Source organism: Hippichthys cyanospilos, chromosome 13, assembly GCF_059441005.1.
Source record: "Hippichthys cyanospilos isolate Australia breed blue-spotted pipefish chromosome 13, RoL_Hcya_1.0, whole genome shotgun sequence".
Lineage (NCBI taxonomy): Eukaryota > Metazoa > Chordata > Actinopteri > Syngnathiformes > Syngnathidae > Hippichthys > Hippichthys cyanospilos.
Window position 1 is genome coordinate 16,609,897 of NC_142381.1, and position 21,624 is coordinate 16,631,520.

General features: G+C 40.5%; 2 protein-coding genes across 2 annotated transcripts in view; both read left to right on the forward strand.

Moving 5' to 3' along the window:
- The window catches only part of nexmifb (neurite extension and migration factor b), a 92,956-nt gene extending 86,410 nt beyond the window's left edge, over positions 1–6,546 (forward strand). Inside the window, exons 3-4 of the mRNA XM_088432014.1 lie at positions 1,412–5,618; positions 6,159–6,546. Coding sequence (XP_088288140.1) covers positions 1,412–5,618; positions 6,159–6,339 — 4,388 coding nt within the window. The 3' untranslated portion in view covers positions 6,340–6,546. The remainder of the gene's footprint in view (positions 1–1,411; positions 5,619–6,158) is intronic.
- A 5,507-nt stretch (positions 6,547–12,053) lies between these two features.
- On the forward strand, positions 12,054–20,290 carry rlim (ring finger protein, LIM domain interacting). The gene is made up of 4 exons (XM_088432024.1): positions 12,054–12,177; positions 13,478–13,704; positions 15,584–15,688; positions 16,478–20,290. The coding sequence occupies exons 2-4, from the start codon at positions 13,536–13,538 to the stop codon at positions 18,142–18,144; spliced, it is 1,941 nt and encodes a 646-aa protein (XP_088288150.1). The 5' UTR covers positions 12,054–12,177; positions 13,478–13,535; the 3' UTR covers positions 18,145–20,290.
- Positions 20,291–21,624: the final 1,334 nt, after the last annotated feature.

Sequence of the window (21,624 nt, forward strand, 5' to 3'; positions counted from 1 at the left end):
ATCACTCTCAGATCATATGCATATTCAAAGATGTGCTCAATAGCAAGGCACCCGTGGTGAAGAGTGTTTGCTAAGCAGTCTTCCCTCAAGCACTTAGTTACCATTACATCAATAATGATTTGGCGCTTCTATTCAAAGATGGCTGACATTGCTAATTAACCTCCATAAATGTATTAATTTGTATATTTTTGGTGTAACTTTTTAATTTTCTTGAATGAGGATTGTATACAGAGGTAGTTGTTATTACTTCTACGGTTTCTGGCATATGGGATTGCCATGTCCCAAGTGTACGTACCTGTCTCCACTGCTGTGATCTAATTATGCAGCGCAAACACATTTATCTGCCTGCTGCGCTACAAGTCTGCTTCTGTGGATTTTGATTGTTCCTCATCAGTCTTCAACTGATGAAGACAATGTCCCAATCAGCCTTTGGAAAACTATGTCTTTTGTAACTGGCATCTCTGTAGTTTGGTCTGTGTGCTACTTTAAGGACACCATTACAATATACGGTTCCCTGCCGCATATATATATATATATGCAATTCTATATCTTGTATATCTTAATAAATATTTCAGTGACTAAAATATTTGCATTTTGAATTGAACAACAATCTAATAGAGTAAATTTCTGCTGTCTTGTTTGTTTACTGAGACGAGTCATCTTTGAACAGTACCGTTATTTTACTGTTTTGTTGTTTTTCCCCTGTTCAACACCTTTTATGCACCAACGTGGAAATGGATAGGAGGCTGTTATGACTCATTATAAAATGGATAGTATGTAGTACTGAACCTACGATAGTCATAAAATGAATAACTGAACCAAAACAATCTTAGGTGGATAAAATTCCCCTCCGTGGTCGTTGATTCATAATGTGAATGAAAAATTGAGAGGCGGGGCATTTTGTTAGTTTGTTATGCTGATCAAAACTGAAAGTGTCATGCTGATTTCAAAATTACAGTTTTTTTTTTCCTCGCACTTCAACTTGTTTTATCCACAACTTACCAGATAAGCAAAATTTCACTGTTTAGCTGTAGCAAGACTGGCCAACTGATTACAATTAGAATAATCTAAAGCTACGTGGAACATGGTTTGTACAGTCACAATTGAGACAGTGTAGTGAGAGGTGCGTGCAGCTCCCAATAGGTTAGTAATGTCAATAACTGCAAACAGAATTCTTGCACGGTAAGAATTAAGAGGATTGATGAATGCTACCTTTCCTCTTAACCTTGTAATTATGGGATTTAAAACTGAGATCAGTTTTGGATTATGTACCCACAAATGAGTTAACAGCTGTCAGATCTACATCAACAAAAATTGTGTTCAAAATGTAATCATTATTTTTCAAGGCCAAAATGCTCAATTATCAAATGTTGTGTTTTTGTGAAACTTAAATAGCTTTTCTTTTTCCCAGCAGGGTTATGTGAGCAGAGTGGTGACCTAAGTCTAAGCAGACTTGTTGATGCGGCTCTCCCACCCCCAGCTCCTCCTGCAGTGGAGTCATTGCAGCGGCTCTGCCCAGCACACCAGAGACCCACACTCACGTCACCAACTCTCTCCTTCCCCCTCCCGCTTGGCACTGACCCCTCTCTGGGTCTGACAGCAGCTCCATGCCCCCCCTCCCATGAGGTTCCGACCTTAGTCCCTCACTTTCAACACACCCCGAGTGCCGCATCACTTCCTAACTCAGCCGTAAGCTCCTGGGGCCCAATGAGAGACACCCAGAAGAGCATTCGGTTGCCTGCTGCCACCTCTCTGTCGCTGACAATGATGGAGCCTGACAATGTATCTACCCTGACAGAGGACTGTCTCCTCCAGCAGAGCCGCACCTGCCTGGGTTGCTTTATTGAAACCTGCGATGCCACATCCGAGCAGAATCCACCACATGAGCCTAGCACGAGCCCTGATTCAGAAACCGGACTGAGCGTACGAATCGGGGACGTGAACCGTGAGGATTTCTCCGACATCAACAACATCAGCATCCAGTGCCTGAGCCATGCGGGGGAGGCAGTGAGTCACTACGGAGAACAGCTCCTCTCTGACCAGCTACTTAATTTTCCCCTGCCGAAAGCTTCTGATGAAGGCAAGAGGGCAGAAGGAAACAAAACTACAAATGACTGTGACGACCCCCAGGACGATGCAACAACCAAGAACTTGTACGAAGGACTCCTACTGGACAAAGTCAGCGGAGAGGAGGTACTGTTGGCTAACGCCAGCCAGGACTGGGGTTACTTTGAATCTTTCATCAGCGAGAGTAAGATGGAACTGCTGGATCTATGTTCTAAGAACGAGCTGTCGGTCAACCTCTTCTCCGAGGAAGATGTAGACAATTTATTTGACGACGAAGACGACGACTCTACACTAAGCAGCGACGTTTGTTCGCTAAAGATTCGCTATGAGTCATTTCAGGACAACATGAGGGAAAAAACAAATGTGCTCCAGGAGGAGACACAGTTTAATTTTTTCCCTAGTGTCCTGGCCAACTGTGCCAAGAAAGAAGAAGGAGTAGGAGTCTTGAGGAGGAGTGTTGATGAGCTTCAGCCCAAAACCGATGAGCTCATCCTACAAGCTGAACAGGAGGAAAACCCAGGGGACTGCAGTGGCCAGAGCCCCCTCGACGGCTCCCAAGGCTCGCCCATGTCAACTCCGAAAGTCAACTATGTCATCGACTTTAATTCTACGGAGGAATCGGGGGAATTCAGCGACGACAGCTCCTGCACCGGCTCCTCCTCAGACACTGTGCAGGAGGGCAAATTCAAGAAGGGTCACTCCAAAAGATTCCTCAGTCCCTCAAATCCACTTAACTACGGTTTGCGTTCCAAAAGAAAGGTTCGATACAGTGACGATTACTTATATGATGTTGACTCCATTGAGAGTGAGAAGAACGCAGAGAAAAAAGAAAAAGCCCCACCTGGTCAGAAAGAAGAGGAGGATGTCGACTGGTGTCCCAAAAAACGAAGGAAATCATGTCGTAAAGAGCCACCCGTGGTCATCAAGTACATCATCATCAACAGGTTTAAAGGAGAGCGACTCATGTCGGTGAAACTGGGCAAACTAAACCCCGTGGATGGGACCGTGAGCTTAAACGCCAACACAATAAGCAAATATGAGACACTGGCTCCACTGAAGGATTACTGGCAGGTAAAGCAAAGAGAAAGACAGGAGCAACTCAAGCTGGTGGCCAGAGATAGACAACAACGTGGTTTTCATCTTAACGGACGCCACCATCGCCCTTTTAATTCTGGTCATCCCAAAAGAAAATACAAAATCGCAAACAGATTAAAGGTTCAGAGGATTCATGCTGTGGAGCAGTCAGTCATTGTGCACAGCTCTCTTCCCTCTGATCAGGCCCATGGGGGTGTCACAAAAGAGGAAGGCGTTCGGATGATAGGGGAGACAACAGATGTTCCGGACATCCCAGTCGCACTGGACCTCAACACCATTGCTGACACAGTCATAATCAAGAGTCGCTCGCAAGAGAGGGAGGAGCGAGAGGGGAGGCGATTGGGAAGAAATAAAATAGTCAGGATAAGAAAATTCAAAAGCGAAGCCAGGCTGAGAAGCTTGAAAATGAAAGCGGCAGAAGGAGAAGATAGGAAGAGCGTAACAAATGATGAGGATGCCACTGCAGCAAACACTGAGGACCTCGCTGCTGGGGTAAATGGTACAAACATGAACTCAACAGCAGCCAAACCAGATTTCTCTGACAATTCTATCACAGTGGACGGAGATAAGGTGAAGTTCCCATTTGTTTCATCCTCCTGCCCTCCCAGCAAAGCACCACCCTCAGAGGATGTGGAAACTGGGGTTCCTGTCATTCCAGGGGGCTACCTGCAGACCTTACTCGATGCTACAGACTCCGCCGGTAGTACAGCCATCCCATATTTCCCTCAACAATCCTCCAGGCAACAGTATCCTGTGGGCCTCTCCCTGGAGGAGAAACAATTTTGCTCTCTTCAACTTGCTCAAAGCTGCGTACTCTCCCCTCCGTCAGAATCCGAGCTCCAACAGTCTCCCCAGAATTGCCCCAGTTTCCCCCAAATGTGGCATCCACAGCTCTGCACCAATCATAACCAGAACTTTGGACCTGAAACCCCTGAGACCCCTATCTTACCCAACAGCTTCCCACCCTCCGTACCCGTAAGTGAGAACCTGCCCGTTTCTAACTACAGCCAAGTGAGCCCTGAGGGTGAGCGGATACTTTACGAGAAGAACTACCTGACTGAGCCTGGGCTACAGCCTGGGACCGATCTGCAAGTGTGTCAGTCAACCTGTGTGGAAGGCCAGGTGCAATACCAGAGAGGGTCTCTGTGCACTGACAACGGAAGACTCATCAGCTACGACTCAGTCGGTTCTTTATCAGCCTCCTCGAGCAATTACAGTTCGCTAAGCCTCAAATCTTGTGAGCGAGAGGGTGAGGAGGAGGGCCGAGACACTTTCTTAGCTCACTGCAGTCCTAAAATGGTGATTCAGCAGAGTATGGATGCCCTCACGCCCCTCAGGGAGTCCTCGGACCTGCTGGATATCTCCAACTTTACCCCTGACAAATTTCGACACTCGTCCTTGTCAGAGCTTTCCCCGCCCGAGACGCCCAACCTGTCCCCGCAGGTTGCGGGACGTGAAATGAAGATACCAGGGAATGTTGGGAAATATCAGGACGTGAATGACATGTCTACGGAGCGTAACAGGGACGTCAAGTGGAACTGTGACATTATGCAGCAACAGGAGCACACAGGAAATAGCTACACGGTGGAGGACAGTCAGTTTCCGCTGCATAACTTTAATAGCCAGGATGTCTTATGTTTGGATAAAAAGGCGGAACTAGGGGCGACTGAATTTAACGAACAGACTGACGAAATGTCAGGGGCCAAAAGCATCAAGTCAAAGAGGAAAGGCAATTACAAACAGACAGCAGCAGGACAGAGCCCAAAGAAAGTCCGGGCCCCCAGAACGCCCAAATCGGAAAAGGTAAAGGCCCCCAAACAGAATTCCCGTTCAACCAAAAAGATCAAGGCCATGCTCGAGGGTAAGGCAGCCAAGAACCAGGCGGATGGCTGCGGCGCAGGCCTGACTGACAGCACAAGCAGCGGGGACTGGTCTGCCGCCGGCTGGTCAGAGAGCAACAGTCTAGTCGGAGATGACCAGAGAGAGTTTGAAGAACCCTCCAACATCCTGTCCAATATTGTCTCCGGCATGGCTGAGGTCCAGAGATTCATGATGGCCTCCATTGAACCTCTGTGGAATCCCATGTCTGAGGCCGACACGCCCACTGAGGCCAACAGCCTCAACCTAAAGACCCTTAAAATCCTGGCGGGCACTGAGTCGGATCTGAAGAAAAAGGGTGCCATGCTACCAGGGGCCGGGAGAGGCAGGAAGGCCGGGGGCAAAGGAGGGAAAAACCAGGCCAAATTCAACCCCACTCATCCTCTCTTCCCGCAATTAGCGTTGGGCTGTGACATGTTTGACAAACCCAACTTCATCAACCCCGGGCCGGCGCACAAAAAGCTGTACCGTCACAAGACCAGTGCAAAGTTTCCTCGCATTGAAACGCTGAAGGGGAAGCGAGCCGAGAGAGACCCAAATAAGGACATAGCACTGATGACCTCTTTTGAGAAACTGAGGTAATATTTTGTTATCAGCTGCTGTTGCACCCCCTTTTTCGCTCCCCCCCACAATACCTGAGCCCTCCCTCACAAGCATACCTACACTGACGCTATGCCAGAGCTGCATGAGAACTAAGTTCCCCCTTGATTTCTCTCACTTCCTTTAACCCCCCTTCGAAAAGGAAATTAATATCTGCATGAAAAACTTCTTGTACGTTGCAAACTACCTATTGAGTGATTGTGTCGAGCTTGATTGAGATTTAAAACGACCATGGCTGCATTTTCCTCGCTTTTGTTGTTTCTGCTCTGTTTGTTCTTCTGATAGTCGTTTTTTTTTCTCATTTTCGTCTGGAAAAAAAAGAGAATAACCTTTGAAAAATGTTCCGTAAGCTTTTTTTTTTTTTTTTTTTTTTGAGGAGCTTTCTTTCTGTATTTTCTCAGCAAAACATGCTCCCCTGCAGTATGTATTTATACCCTATCCCCCTAAAGATGTAGCTATACACAAATGCATTGAGTGACATCTACGCACCCCTCCTCCTCATCTGTTTTTGTATGCAGAATGTGGATGTCCTGTTGTCGCCGTCCTTCATACACTGCCTGGCTCATTTCCAGAGGAAAACCTACAATTAATGAGCCCTATTTAATCCCAAGGCATCTTGACAAAACAAGATGGGACCATTTTGTATTGATGACATATCAGACGCACCCCCCGCCCCCCTCCCTCTTTCCCCTCCCTTGAGGCCGGAATGATTTTCTTTTGTCAAGCACTTGTTTTTTTTCTTCCGAAGCAGTCGAGGAACTGGTTATCTACATTTACATTTTTACGCCTTGCAAATTCATAAAAGCTTCACCCTCAGAGTATTTTTGTCATTGTTGCTGTACAGGGACATGCAATATTTGCAACAAAAAAAAAGAGATAATTATACCTTAAAATCAATGTGCCAAAAGTAACAATGCTGTGTAAATGACCTCTTATATATGTGTGAATATTTGGCTGTTCCTATTTTCTATCTACTGGAATATCGGCTCCTTACAGAGACTTACCACAAGAGGAAATCTTTGTTTGGGACTCTCTCTCTTCTCTCTCGTCTGATGAAAGGCACCAACAGCTGGCAGTGGTACACCACCACTCACTAAACCAAATCAGAAACGCTCTTCTTATCCCCCCCACTTTGTTTGCCAAATTCAATTTACCTCAACATCGCCCGGCACTGAAAAGCAACAAGAGAGAGACAAAAAAAAAAAAAAAAAAAGGGGAAATCTGCTCTGAAGGCTACCGAAGAGGATGAGAGGAAGATGCATTCAAACAAGCTTTCTGTGGACCAAGGAGAATGTAGTTAGGATGTTTGAGGCTAAGCAAGGAAATTATTTGTCGGTTGGGGCCTCACTGAAGAGCTCTTTTGGACTGAATATTCAAGGCAGTATAAAACGCACAGATTTGGATGCACGCGTCGGTCCCCAATGGCCGTCGGTCGTGACATCCGTTGCAGTTCGATTTCATGTGAATGTGAAAGCAGTTTTCTACAAAAGCGTGGAGCCGCCAATGTGGAGGAAGCATTTTGGGTCGGGAAACTCGTTTGACTGTACTTGCAAATGCTTTGGGACTACTTGTAGGCTAAACGCTTAAAACCATTTTTTTTTTTCATAATGCCATGTTATTGCCTGTCCATACCCCATAGCATTATTGGAAAAAAATGTCCAACGGACATTATTATACATATATAAAAAAGACTAATTAACAATCATTACTTACTTAATTTTTGAACACATTAATATAATATACATGAGGTCAAATGATAAAAAATAGCATGATCATTTTACTTGCAAATCATAAGCTAAAGCCCAATGGTATTATAGAAGAGTGCTGTTTTAGCTGTCCAAGCCAAAATTATGCAAAGATATTTTCAAATTCAGTACAATTGAATTTGCTTATATGCTAAATATTTAAAACAGTATTATTTTTTTCTCTAATGCCACGTTATTAGCTGTGCATGGCTGATGCAGAAAAATTCAGAACTGACATAATAACACAAATATATAAAATACTAATAAACAATGGTGACTTACTTAATTTTTGAAAGCATTAGAATAACATACAACAGACCAAATTATAAAAAATAGCATTATTGTTTTTCTCACTAATGCCTTGTTTGAACGTATTTGCAAATACATACAAAGGCTAAAAACAGCATTTTTTTTTTCCCAATAAATTTCAATATCAACTTGCGCATACTGTGTAGCATTACGAGAAAAAACATACCTAACGAAGACAATAAGAAAAATGTGAAAATGACGGATGGTTACAACCGACCTAACTTTCAAACGTATTGATATAATGCAGGCAAAGTGCTGAAAAAATAGTAATTTACTCGGAATAAACTCAAATGTTTGAACAAGTTTGCCATTCAAAAATATTTTTTCCATGTTGGCATTTCCACGCTTCCGTAGTTCTCAGTACAAATGGAATTAGCAATCTTGTAAATGAAGGCTAGCATGTCTTTTCATTGATTCCATGTGAAAAGCTTGCTAAAGTTAGATTTTCAACATCCTTTTCTTCATGTTTTTGCAGAGTTTGGTTTTTAAATTAATGTATTATGTTGCACCATAGACACATTCACTTTGGGATTATTTTTCCATGGAATGTTTTGTGTTTTAATTCATGGTTGTCTTAAGTTGCCATCACAGTTTATGGTCCGTCTTTTGGCAGAAATCAATAGCATATTTGTGCATAATTTAAAAAAAAATTATATATATATATAAAGATGTTCTTTCTGGTACCTTTTTTGAAATCAACTGCTACTCATTTGTGACTGTGCATCCAAGATTCAACCTTAAATACAATCAATCTGTTACAAATGGCTGCAAAAATAATTTTATATACTGTATTTAAAAAAAAAAAAGAAAAAAAAAGATGCAGCTCCACAGACAAAATCCGGTTGTTATTTTTTGGGGATATTCTATAATTTTAGGCGATGAGTGCAGACATGGAAGTTTGAGCTTAAAATCGGGCCTTTTCACGAAAGACGATGTGGCACAAGAATGATAGTAATAAGACCAAAATCAAACGTTTTTATTTTTTTTCTTACCCCTCTGCCATGATATCCTGCATTTCTTTCCTCCAGAATATCAGGGTTAGGACCAAGACGAGCTGCTGACGGGAAGCTCCATGTGGGTTACAAACCCATTTAGTCTGCCTTCTCTCATTTCTGCCTATTGTCAAATTGAATGTACTTATCTATGTTTATGTTTTGTTTTTCTTTTCAAAATGTGCCACTGTTGAGCTGCCTCATTTTAATGGTGCTAAGAAAGCTGACGTTTTTTTTTTTTTTTAAACTATTATTTTTCTTTTGTTTTCCCAGAGTTAACAAAAAAAAGAAATGCAAACTAGATTAGGTTCCTAATCCTCTTTATGAATGTATATTATAATGTTATGTTTGATGTATTCACTTCATGATTCTTTGACATTGATTGGAATTACTTTTGCTCTTTTCATTCAAATATTGCCAAGCTTTATATATACTGTCTAGAGTTGTTACCAGAAGGAATCTTAATGAACTCTTGACACAACAAAATCTTGTATATTTTTTGTGTGCCAATTTGTAACATATTTTGTAAGTGTATATTTTTCTTAGAAAGTGCTGTGAAGTATTTGTGTGTGTGAGTAACCTTTTATGCGCCTCGACGGGCAGTGGAAAGGATATACAGCGACAAGTTTCTGGTTTTAAAAACCAAAATATGAAAGTATCGACAACAAACTAGAAATATTTACATTTTGTTGGGAGTTTTTTGTAATAAGACCATGATCTTGTTGTGTGAGTGTTGTGTTACTGTGTAAAACACAAATAAGCAAAGAAAAAAAAAAGAAAACTTTGGAGGAAAAAAAATATATATAATTTGTGAACAATTTGCTGTTTTATAGATTTTCATGTAAATTATTTGAGTATTATTTTTTCTTTTTTTGTTCTTCATTTTGTTTTGTTTTGTTGTAACTGTTGCAAAGGTTTTAAATATTTGTGATCAAGCCTGTATGGTGATAATGTAATATTGGTAACTTGCTGAGTTTTGTAATAATGTTTATGGAGTAAATATACAAATTAAAATAAGATTTTGAATGCTGCTTTCTGAAGAGAATCGGGTTGTGTTATTTCACTGTTGTCTTTGTCACTTAAGGATGGTGTCGGTGTGAATTTTGGACGTATGGATAGATAGATGGCTAACTAGCTAGCTAGCTAGCTTAATCAACGTATAGACCAGTGGTTCTCAATGGGGGTACTAGTACCCCTGCGGATACTTGAAGGAACTTCAGGGGGTACTCGAGATGTTAAATAAAACAAACAAAAGAAATGTGCAAAAATTCTGTAAAAAATATTTAAATAATTATTTGTTTCAGGAAAAAATATGTTCATAAAACACATTTTATGTTCAGTAGGTTACTCAATTTCATTCTAAATTGTCAAATTCTCCTCCATACTAGAATGGTTGGACCCAACTTGTGCCACCTCTCGTTACCTGTCAAGTTCAAGTTGTATTTGTGAATGTATTTGTGAATACATCTCTACTGTACTATAATCCCAATAGAAAACACTACAAATTGAAAAATTTTCTGGGGACAAAAATTCATTTAGAATGATTTCTTTATTAAAACAGCTCTGACACTTTATATTGAGTATTTTTTGGGGACAAATATTTATTAATAATTAAGTTGATTATTATTTTGGGGGGGCAGATATTTATTAATAATTAAGTTAATAATTAATAATACAGAAGGTAATGATTTATTTTTGTGAAGAGATCTCTACTGTAATCCCAAAACGAATCGCTTTATGTTGAATATTTTTCTGTGGACAAATATTTGTTTTATAATTATTTATTTTGAGAACAGGTCGGACACTTTATGTTGATTATTTTTTGTAGGCAAACATTTATGTGGACAAATATATACTGTATTTATAATTAGTTTTTTGTTTTTTGTTTTTAGAACACGTCTGACACTTAAAAAAATATTATTTCTTTTTGATAACAGAGTTCTTCTATGGTCCAAAACGGGACACTTTTAGGGTATAATAATAGTTTAATAAATCAGACATGATGGCATGTTTTAAGTTCTTTTTTTTTTTAAACCCCAAAATGCATTGCACTGGTTAAGGGCTACTGAGTTGAAAAGATATTTCACAGGGGGTACATCACTGGAAAAAGGTTGAGAACCACTGAGATAGACTTCAATAGAAAAAAAAATGGCTACCACTCCTGTAAATGCAGCACCATTCATCCTCCTCAGTCCTTCCATATTTTCAATATTGTAAGATTCTTTGGCAAAAGGCATTTTAATTTCTGTGGGTGCAGCTTTGAATCATGTTATTTTAATGTCAGAACTAATTAGCACTCAGGGTCAGGCATAGCTGGAGTGATTGCTCATCCATAACTCTGAGCTGGGCACTGTGGTCCACACTGCAACTCATTCTGGCATGCTTAATTGGAGATGGAGCTACTGTCTGAGACTATAAACACACCCTGTGATGTATGCCTCCAAAATTGTCAGGTGATATTAATAATGTGTTTGTTCCGTAGTCACCCAGAACAGTTTAGTGAGCGAGCCAATTATAAACTACAATGTGTCATGTAATGGATCAGCTATACACCTTCACTGGGATGGTGATTTCAGTTTCCTTCTTTTTTTATTTATGTATTTATTTATTTATTTATTTTAACTTGCGTAACAATTTGGAAAGAACCCACTCCCAAGACACACACACAGATTTATGTATGTATGTGTGTATGTATGTATGTATGTATGTATGTATGTATGTATGTATGTATGTATGTATGTATGTATGTATGTATGTATGTGTGTATGTATGTATGTATGGGTGGATAGATAGATAGATAGATAGATAGATAGATAGATAGATAGATAGATAGATAGATAGATAGATAGATAGATAGATAGATAGATAGATAGATAGATAGATAGATAGATAGATAGATAGATAGATAGATAGATAGATAGATAGATACTAAGCACACAGCGCCACTATTAGTCAAGAACTGGAACGGCAAGGCTACAAATAATAATGATATTAAAATCCAAATGAAAAAAAAATCTAAATTCAATGAAAACGATTTAAGTTTTTGTCATACAGCCCCAAAACGCTCCTTGATAGATTTGCTTTTACACGCCCGGGAACATTTGCGTGTACTGTGAAATGTTTCAGTCTGAGCAGTACTTGACAATAATGACCACGGCGTGGCGCTGTGACTGGGCTGTGTGCCTCAGATAAAAACAAACAACACTATTCTGTTTCCTTATATATTTTTTCCTGCGATTTGTCTGTCAGGCATCAACTCCACTGATTGGCTCGTGCAACCGGGACTGAGGTAACACTACATTGTCAGAAGGTGTACCTGTAAGGCTAATTTCAGGAAATACTAAAAGGTACAATTTCCGGAAGACCTCAGTCGATTTCGCAAAAGAAACAAAATGGACCCCTGAAACTACGCTTATAGTCAATCGTTATCAAAGGTTATTGGAAGAACAACTGGTACTCACGATAATATAATTACTCTCTTCACCAAACAGGTAACATTATATTAACCTTTTTGTTCCCCCGTAGTAGAATATTTAGCGAACTAATTCGGTCCCGTTTGCTTACCGAGTACGAGTCGAAAAACGTCATTGCTAGCTGGCGTTCGCTTAGTTAGCTTCAACAGTGGCTATCGATGACACTTCACTTTATGGCTTTAGAACGAACCCGTCTCGTCGAAAATTCATCGAAGCTTTGCCAGTTGGTTTATAGTTGCCATTGACTTTGTTGTCATATGTCCACGACAGTTAACGAACGACTCCTGCGAAGTTAATCGCTGTCGTAGCGTTAATTAAGGTCCGTCTGAAGCTTAGTGGCTAGTTGATACTCGGCTAGTTAGCATTGAAACCACTTAGCCTCTGTAGCTATTTGTTTCCCCGTCTCCGGTTCTAAGGTTACTAAACCACGTTACGAATGAATATGCGAGAATTGTAGGAGCGTTTCCAAACACAACGCTTCCTTTGGGATTATCGGTTGCTATAATAGCGTCCTAGTTCGGTTTCGAGTGATTATGTACTCTATGTAAACTAAGCTATCTGATGCCATTTTGTTTTTTAATTCCACTATTTTGATATTCATACCGTTTAAGTAATACTTCATATGTACTGCGTTATATGTTTGTACTCCACGCTGTTCTACGAATTACATTGTTACAATTTTAATCAAAATACCAATACCAAGTTTGGGCTAATGAAGTGTCTAATTTTACATTTGACAAGAGCAACGTGCTGGATTTTCATGACACGACAAATACACTTAATAGCGTATATCAAAATATCTAAAATCAGGACTTTTCATTCCATCATTCAATGTTTTATTTATTGTTATCTTTTTAATTACCTCACACTTGTCTTTTTAACCAACTACATTCATTCACCTTTACATTGTTTCAGTGAATCCTTTAAAAACAATCACAAAATTCCCAGAATCTATGAAAGTAAAAACACGTCCGTAATTGGCATCATGAATGGCATCTTTCAAATTCAAAAAGGTTAATGCATGATTATTAAACTTTAATGAATTGTATATAATCTCAAAGTAAATGCAATTTTGTTATTGTATCTTAACCAGTGGATCTTGTAATACCATACATCCACAACTGTGCAGAGTAGATACATGCTGATTATGGTCTTTAACTTTGATCAAAATAAGACATACTTAACTTTGGGAAGTTAGTCTTAAATTGTGTCTCAAATAATATCAAAATATGATTAAACTTCCTAAATTCAGCTTCTCTTAAGATGTTCTAGCCCTTTCTCAAACCGTTATAACATCCATTTGTTGTGGTTGATGCAGCTTTGAAATCTTGCTGGAGACTGGAGAATCTTCCTCGACCACTTTCCCTTCTGAATCAATGGAAGGGTCTGATAGTTCAGAGCAGAGCGGCAGTGAGCAGCCAGAGTTGCAGCGCAGAAGGCAGCTCGATCGCCTCGACAGAGAAGAGGCCTTCTACCAGTTTGTCAACAATCTCAGTGATGAGGACTATCGTCTCATGAGGGACAACAATCTTTTGGGAACCCCAGGTAAAAAGGTTTAATTTTATAGGAAGTCAATTTCTGAACATTCTGTCAGCGTGTGATTTTAAAGCAAATAAAAGTCAAGTATTATGTTTAATTATCAAAATGTAGGCATGAGGCTACATTACATTTTGTTCAAATTCTGTCGATCCAGTTTATATATAGGTTTAGGTGTCTGGCTGGATTTACTTTACATGGTTCAAGTAAAACCTTTTCCCATAATAAGGGTCCAGTGTAGTTGTGTTATAGCAACATAAAGTTAAAGGCATTCATATGTGATTAAAAAAACAGAAATGAATGGAATAGCTTCTTGGGTGTAAAGAGTTTAAACGCATTCACTTCACATATACAGATCTTCCAAAACTTCAATCCATAAGTAGTATGCAGTAAGTCAAAACTACAGCAAAAACGAAAAAAGCCTTAATAAACACTATATTGCGAAAATGTTATGAGGTAATATAGAGGTTGCCTGCATTTTAATCAGTTACATTTTTTCACTGTTTAGTGTATATTGACACTTTAAAATTGAGTTCAAATGTGCAAACAAATGAAAGTTTTTGTTTTTTATAAAATTGTAGTGTAAAATTGATGTCGGGAGAGTGACTTCACAATAATGGTGATTCAAATTTAGAAACTAAAATAAAAATCAATATATAATGTTGGATTAAATTGAAATGTCTCACTTAAATCTGCAGTGTACGAGCCGGCCTAAGAATTTTGAACAAAAACTGTTATATCCTTTGAATTATTATTGTACTACAGTATCAAATTTATATTAGAGTCGCCATTTGTTGTTGTTGCTGTTTGCTTTGGGGCACTTGTCAAGATGGGACTTTTTCAACTCTGAAATGTTTGGTTAGTTTTTAGAGAAGTGTTAAGCCCTTTAATCACTAATAGTTTTTTTTTACCTTTTAAATCGTGTACCTGCCTGTGTAAAGTTTCATCACTTATTGCAGTGACTGTTAAAGAAGGCTTGTGTTTCAGGACAGGAATTTTAGCATTAACGTCTCACAATGTTGATTTGCACCTGTCTTTGTCCAAATATCTATAATAGTCCATGGTACTTGTGATGTGGTAAAGCTTTTATCAGTCATTCATAAAGAGTGTTTGTAAAGATTGATGTGTAAACAGTTGAACCTCGGGCATTTTGTCTGCTGTGAAAGTCACGTCACTTCATCCAATGTCAGCTCTGTGATCATCAGATATTTTTGTTCCCCCCCTCTTATTTGTACCTGTATCGGAAGATGCTGTGCTGAGCATTAATCTCAAGAAGCTTGTTTTTTCACACTATGATGCCACAACTTTGGCGCTCCACTGAAGACAACAATCCGTTTGTGTCCCAGGACAGTGGGAGGGAGAGTGTAAGTTTGGAGCATCCTTTAGTGGATCACCCTGCGAGGCGAGGGCATTGACTGGACAGTGGCATGCCCTGGTAAGTCTAGAGGTCTTAAGCATTGTCCTCTTGCTGTGTTTTAAGGAAACAAAACAGCTCTATGGATTTTGAAGTGTACTCTGGACAATGGGATCAATTTACAACTCAGTATAACGCCTTTAGAAATGTTGTGAGGCTATAAGGAATTTAAAAAATTAAACACTGTCTATATACTGGCTGTCTATATGGTCATTGTTTATGATGTGTTATGGTGAGTTTAAGTGTTTATGAGTCTGTTGTTGTTGAGGTTAATATAAGGTTTTGCATCAACTGAACGTTTGCTTTTAGTGCAAAATAGCCTGCATGTTAGTGTAGCTGTGTTTTTCTGGGGACTTTTTAAGATGAACCTAACGCCAAATGACCGAGAAAAGGAATTACGAGGTCAGACGAATCATGTTTTTTGGTTTGTTTGTTTGTTTTTGGTAACACACTCTCATGTTTGACCATTTTTAGGAGAGGCAACTGAAGATGAGCTGTTCAGTAGACTTCAGAATATCAAAAATGGCGCAGAGCAGCAGAATGACACACCCAGTACTGAAACTGTTGATGATCCAAGTGGTAAGTTTTACATTTCCTTTACTTTCTATTTAAAGCAACGTAAAAGAACTTTTCAACCCCCATAAAATATTTCGTAATGGTATTTTTGTAATCACTTGAAAAAAAAAAAAACAAAAAAAAAACCTACAAATGTCTTGATGACATACGTCAGTTCCCAACTGTCTCCAAAGACAGCAGTCATTTCAAACATTTTTGCACGATTACTGCAGTCATGACATAATGTGAAAAATATAACTCCAAATAAAAGGTTTTGTCTGAGAAAACCAAACGAAAAGGGAGGCTAGCACATAAAAGGAAAGTCAAGGATCAACATTAGCCCAGAGCCCCGCTTTTACTAGCTGACATGAGCTCAAAGAAGATCAGGGATTTCGGGAAGATACTGCCCTGATTCTTTTCCTGGGAGCCTTACATGGCTAAAATGGTTCAATTCTCAAATCAAAATGATAATCTACTGTCAGCCTTGATAGTTCGCAGTTCCACACTGAAAACAAAAAAACGGCAACAAACTCAAAAGCAAGGCAGGAGTAGGGTTGTTGCTATTCATCCTTCACCCAGCCACTGAAAACAGAAATGTAATTCAATCAAAATGCAGGCGATCGGGATTTCACAACGCTATGTGCTGCTCCTCAAGGCGGCACGTTGTCTTCCTTCAGGCAAAACAATAGTGCTTTTTTCCAAGTGACATCATCACAATCAATTAAAACTGAAACTTCTTAAGTGTTGCTTTAAATCGCATTTGTAAAAAGAGTCAAAACTTAACTTGAACATTTTTATATATATATTTTTTAGAACAAGCTGAAACCTCAGAAGATCCCGCCAATGGAGATAGCCTCCTGGAATGGCTGAACACTGTGAGACGCACAGGCAACACAACCAGAACTGGTCATCGCGGAAACCAGTCGTGGAGGGCAGTAAGTCAGACCAACCCAAACAGTGGAGACTTTCGCTTCAGCTTGGAAATCAGCGTCAATCGCACCTTAGCTGAGCAGCAAGCGGCGGCCGAAGCTGAGCAACAACCAGCGGAGTCTCAAGCAGTGGAGGGAAATGCTGAACCCCCTGTTCTCATGGAGACCGGAGAGGTTGAAGAACCACCTGTTGAGGAAATGGCTGTTATTGTAGAACCGGAGCCTCAACCTCAACCTGAACCTCAACCTGAGCCTGAGCGGGATGTGGTCGTTTCAAATGAGACGCATGACGAACCTCCCAGCTCACCAGTTGTTGTGCCAGTCGAACCTACGCTTTCTGTGTCTCTGCGTCGGGGGCACAGGAGGGCCCGCAGTCGAAGTTCAGAACCTTGCAGAACCAGGGCTCGTACAGCCAGGAGCCGCTCCCCTCTCGGTTTAGATCAGATGGAAGAATTGCCCAGTCCCCGCTTTGCTCAAACATCTCAAGGACCCAGCACCGATAACAGCACTCCACCTGCGCCTCAAGTGGAGGGCAGTTCTCGGACTAGACAGCATGTTCTTTCTAGGCAAAGCGCTGTTGAGAGCGATAATCAGCAGCCCAGGATTGATACCGAACCAATTCCCGAGACCCAAAGCGTTGCCTCAAATGAAGGAGAAGCTGGAAATGAAGAGGCGGCAGCAGGACGACGGCCCCCGACTATCATGCTTGACCTTCAGGTGCGTCGCGTGCGCCCGGGCGAGTATCGCCAAAGGGACAGCATAGCGAGTCGCACCCGTTCGCGCTCACAGAACTCAAACAACACGTTCCTGTACGAAAGCGAGCGCGGTGGATTCCGTAGGACTTTCTCGCGCTCCGAGCGGGCCGGCGTGCGGACCTACGTCAGCACAATTCGCATCCCTATTCGCAGAATCTCGGACGCGGGTTTGGGAGAGGCGACCTCCATGGCTCTCCAGTCGATGATTCGACAGATCATGACGGGCTTCGGTGAGCTCGGCTACCTCATGGATTCGGACTCCGATTCTTCAGATTCCAACCGCGGAGCCAACGCAACGGCGGATCTGGCGGAAAATGCCACAAACCCAGACGCTAGCGCTCCTTCTGCTCCCGTTGCGGAGGAACCGCGCGTGGCTGGCGGTACCAGGGCCAGGACAGTTGAGGCCGATACGGATGAAGCGCTTGCCGCTACTCCGCCGGCCCCTGGTGCAAGGGCTAGACCCAGACCCGCCATCAACCTCGAGGAGCCAAGCTCCTTGCCCCTCCTTCGACTGGCTCACTTCTTTCTGTTAAATGACGAAGATGAGGACCAACCGCAAGGGCTGACCAAAGAACAGATCGACAACCTCGCCATGCGCAACTTTGGCGAGAGTGACGCCTTGAAGACTTGCAGCGTGTGTATAACTGAGTACGCGGAAGGAAACAAGCTGCGGAAGCTTCCTTGCTCCCACGAGTACCACGTGCACTGCATCGATCGCTGGCTGTCGGAAAATTCGACCTGCCCCATCTGTCGCAGGGCAGTCCTGGTGTCTACCAATCGAGAGAGCGTAGTGTAGTTGGTAACCGTTGTCTTTGGCTGCACATTAACAACCCAAGTTCATTAACCAACCCGAAGCCCCGATTCCTCTGAGGGGCGAACGTTGGCGAGTGTCGGCGAACGTAGCTGCTTTTGATTTCGTCAGGTTTTGATCAAGTTTGTTTATGATCTTAAGACATTCCGAAATGGTCTTAATTGTTCTAAAGCAGTCTTAATTCTTTTTCCTGTCGCGCAACACGCAAAAAAAAGCGCTCTTTTAGAATGTCTTACGAACAGCTCAAGAGCAGTTGCGACTATGAACGAACACTGACGAATCCGGGGCGTGAACGTACGTTCACTACCTTCGTCAACACTCGCAAAGGTTCGCATCTTGGGATAGAGGATTTTAAAAAGAAAAGGTCTCTGTTGAAACGTAAACCTTTCACATCATTTGCAAGTTTTATCTTGATTGAATCACCCATTTGATTAGGGTTGCTATGGTATTCCCGTTTCACGGTATGACCAATGTTACGGCAATTGAAAGTACCAATGAATAGTGAACGTTGGTTGTCGTGCGTGAGAATCTACCTTACCACGTCTGTTCTTACTTCTTAGTTATGTTTCAGAAGTGTTACTTCTAGTCAGAAACAAATTGTCACATGCAACAAATACCATAATTTACCTTCTGGTATAAGGTGGACACGCTTATTATGACTTGAAAATGGTTTACCGTTGCAACCCTCGTTCGGACCCTAGAAGCCGCCAATTAGTAGACCTCACAGTTACAATACGAGCTGTCCACTTTTCCAAAGTTAGTCACACACCATGCATGCTGTTTGAATCAACCCCGTTAGCGACCGTTCCGAGATTTACACCGGGTCAAGTTGTGTGTGCCAGGAAGCCACTGTTCTCCCGAAAACTGGTTATGTAAGCTGTGCACCTGCTGGCAGTTCGAGCAGCTCAAACTGCACCGGTTTTATTAGCTTCCAAACTTACGCCTTATATAGGCATAAGGTGAGTTTGTACACTTCAGTTAGTCCAGGTCAAAGTATTAGCTGTAAATAAGCTTGTATAAATAATTTTAAGTCATGCTTTGTAACAGTGGTCTTATTTTTGGATTGTAAATCATCTAATAGGGGTTTATTGGCGCATGTTTTTTTGTCTACCAGGGCACCATTTCATTTGTACGTCGAAACAGGGCTGAGATCGGAGTACAGCTGATTTTTATTCAGTGATAGTTTTGGCCAAATGCGATCATTGTTTTTTTGACAGTTTGTGTATACATTGCCACGTTAATTGACTGGCATAATGTACATGTGTAATTGTTTTATAAAGTACAAGTAGATCATTCTTGAGGCCTAAATAAAACTAGCGAAACGAAATTGTTGTAATTTGGCCTTCTATTTGAAAAAATAAATAAAATAGGGTCTATCAGTTGTACATATTGGTTTGAAATCTCACTGTTGATGTTCATTTTTCCCACAAAATACAAGCACTAAAAAGCATAATGTGCCAGGTCTCTGCCAGTGATTAGTTCCCAAACATTTCCTAGATTTTTATGTAGAAACTTTACCCAAACCATTTTTTTTTAGCCAATGAATCAGTTTTCAGTCTACTTTCATCCCTACATCAACAGTTTTTTTTTTTTTAATTATTATTACTAGGCAAATTACATGACTTAATTTTCATTTGCGATCCAAAGTTTTCCGTGTTTGAAACAAACTCACGGTCTCGATCAAATCCTGGTAGACTGTCAACTCATCCACTTTAGGACCTTTGACGTCTTTATCCGTCAATGGCAGTGAACGAATGCAGATGTTCGACCTCACGCCCATTATGGAGTGCAATACATGCACATGTCAAAAGAACACAAAACAAACTTATATAAATGTACGCTATTATTAAAGTTATTCTCAATGGCTGAAATCATAGTTTTATTGCATAATAAAATGTGTTGAAGTAAATTTCTATTTTAGAGGAAATGTCATGTTTTATAGGTTACACTTCAGTTTCGCAGGCCATTAAAAAAAATGTTTTGTCATTTGTTGAAGACCACAAGCTTGTGTATAAACTATGTAAACTATATGTTCCTTTTGGGCCATGCTTGGCCTTGTTCTGTGATCCACCCAATTTGACTGGGTTTGAATGGAAACTTAACTGCTGAATTAAACAAGTTATGCTACTAATGCATTGTAGCTATCGAGTCTGTGGCCATCCAGCTGGTTTATACATCCATTTTAATGCTAGTCGTTGACTGGCAAGGTTGACTGGGCCAGAAACGGGCTACACTCATGAATTGCATGTGAATGTCAAACTACAAGGCCAGAGTGGAAATCTGGCTCAAAAATCTCAACTTTGAGACTAATAGAACTATTATTTTACTACCCCCCCCCCCCCCCCCCCCCCCATTTGTTGTAATGCTTCTGATGAATGGCTTTTTTTTTTGCCTCTCGCCAAAAAGCATTTTCCCCTCAAAGGGATAGTGTGTAAGATGTTACAGTTTGTGATGCATTTTTATCATTTAGTAATATGCCGGCTTGCCCACGAACGAGACACTAGTTTTTTGCATTGATGTGGTCTCCGTAGCTATAACAAACATGGCCGCCTCCGGAGGAGTGCCACCCCCCTCATATACTATCATTTAATGATAACTAGACATATGGTTATGATTAAAACATACTGTTGGTCATTAACACATTCATGTTCCAGTTTTTGAAATTTCCAATCACTTGAATGAATTCCTTTTTTTATTTTTTTTATTTTTTTTATTTTAAATGATAAACAGTCAAAATCGGACTTACTTTCCCTTTGAAAATTCAAGGTTTGGCTCTCCCCTTCCCCCACTCTTTTTTTTTTAAATTTAGTATTAGAATAAAATAGACTAGAAAGCCTCTATCGCCATTATATCCAACAAAATAGAAATATCCAATTTAAACACCCCACAACATGTTTTTATTTTTTAAAAATCAAATTGACAACTCTTAAACGACCTTCATACTGTCTTAGGTTCAAAATTCAACTGTTCCTTTTAATCGGACAGTGTGACATTTTTAAAATTTCAAAATAAAATAACTTTAAAATCAGATTTTTTATATAATTAAGATGTTTTACCTGTTGTTTCGGCATTTAACTTCCGCCTTCTTCAGTGTCGCAAGATGATCTGTGACTCCTCTTTTTAGCAGCTTAGAAATGTCAAGATTTTAAGCCTTTTCATTTTGAAATTTTAAATATTTCACACCGACTCAAACCACAGTTGAAATTTATTCCTCGTTTTTTAAGGTTTTAAACACATCTAAATATTGGCAAAGAATTTAACCCGTAAATTAGTGAGCTCTGAACCGCGAGTATGCGGGGTTGCACCGAATACCATTTGTAACCTTATTTTTTTTGTTCATTTTATTAAGTCTTATCGCCTAATATGCTGACTAGGCAGGTCCTTGAACTTTCACACTGATGCTGAAATGCAATTCATCACAACCCACCCAAACCAAAGTTACGTGAATTTATTATGACATAATTA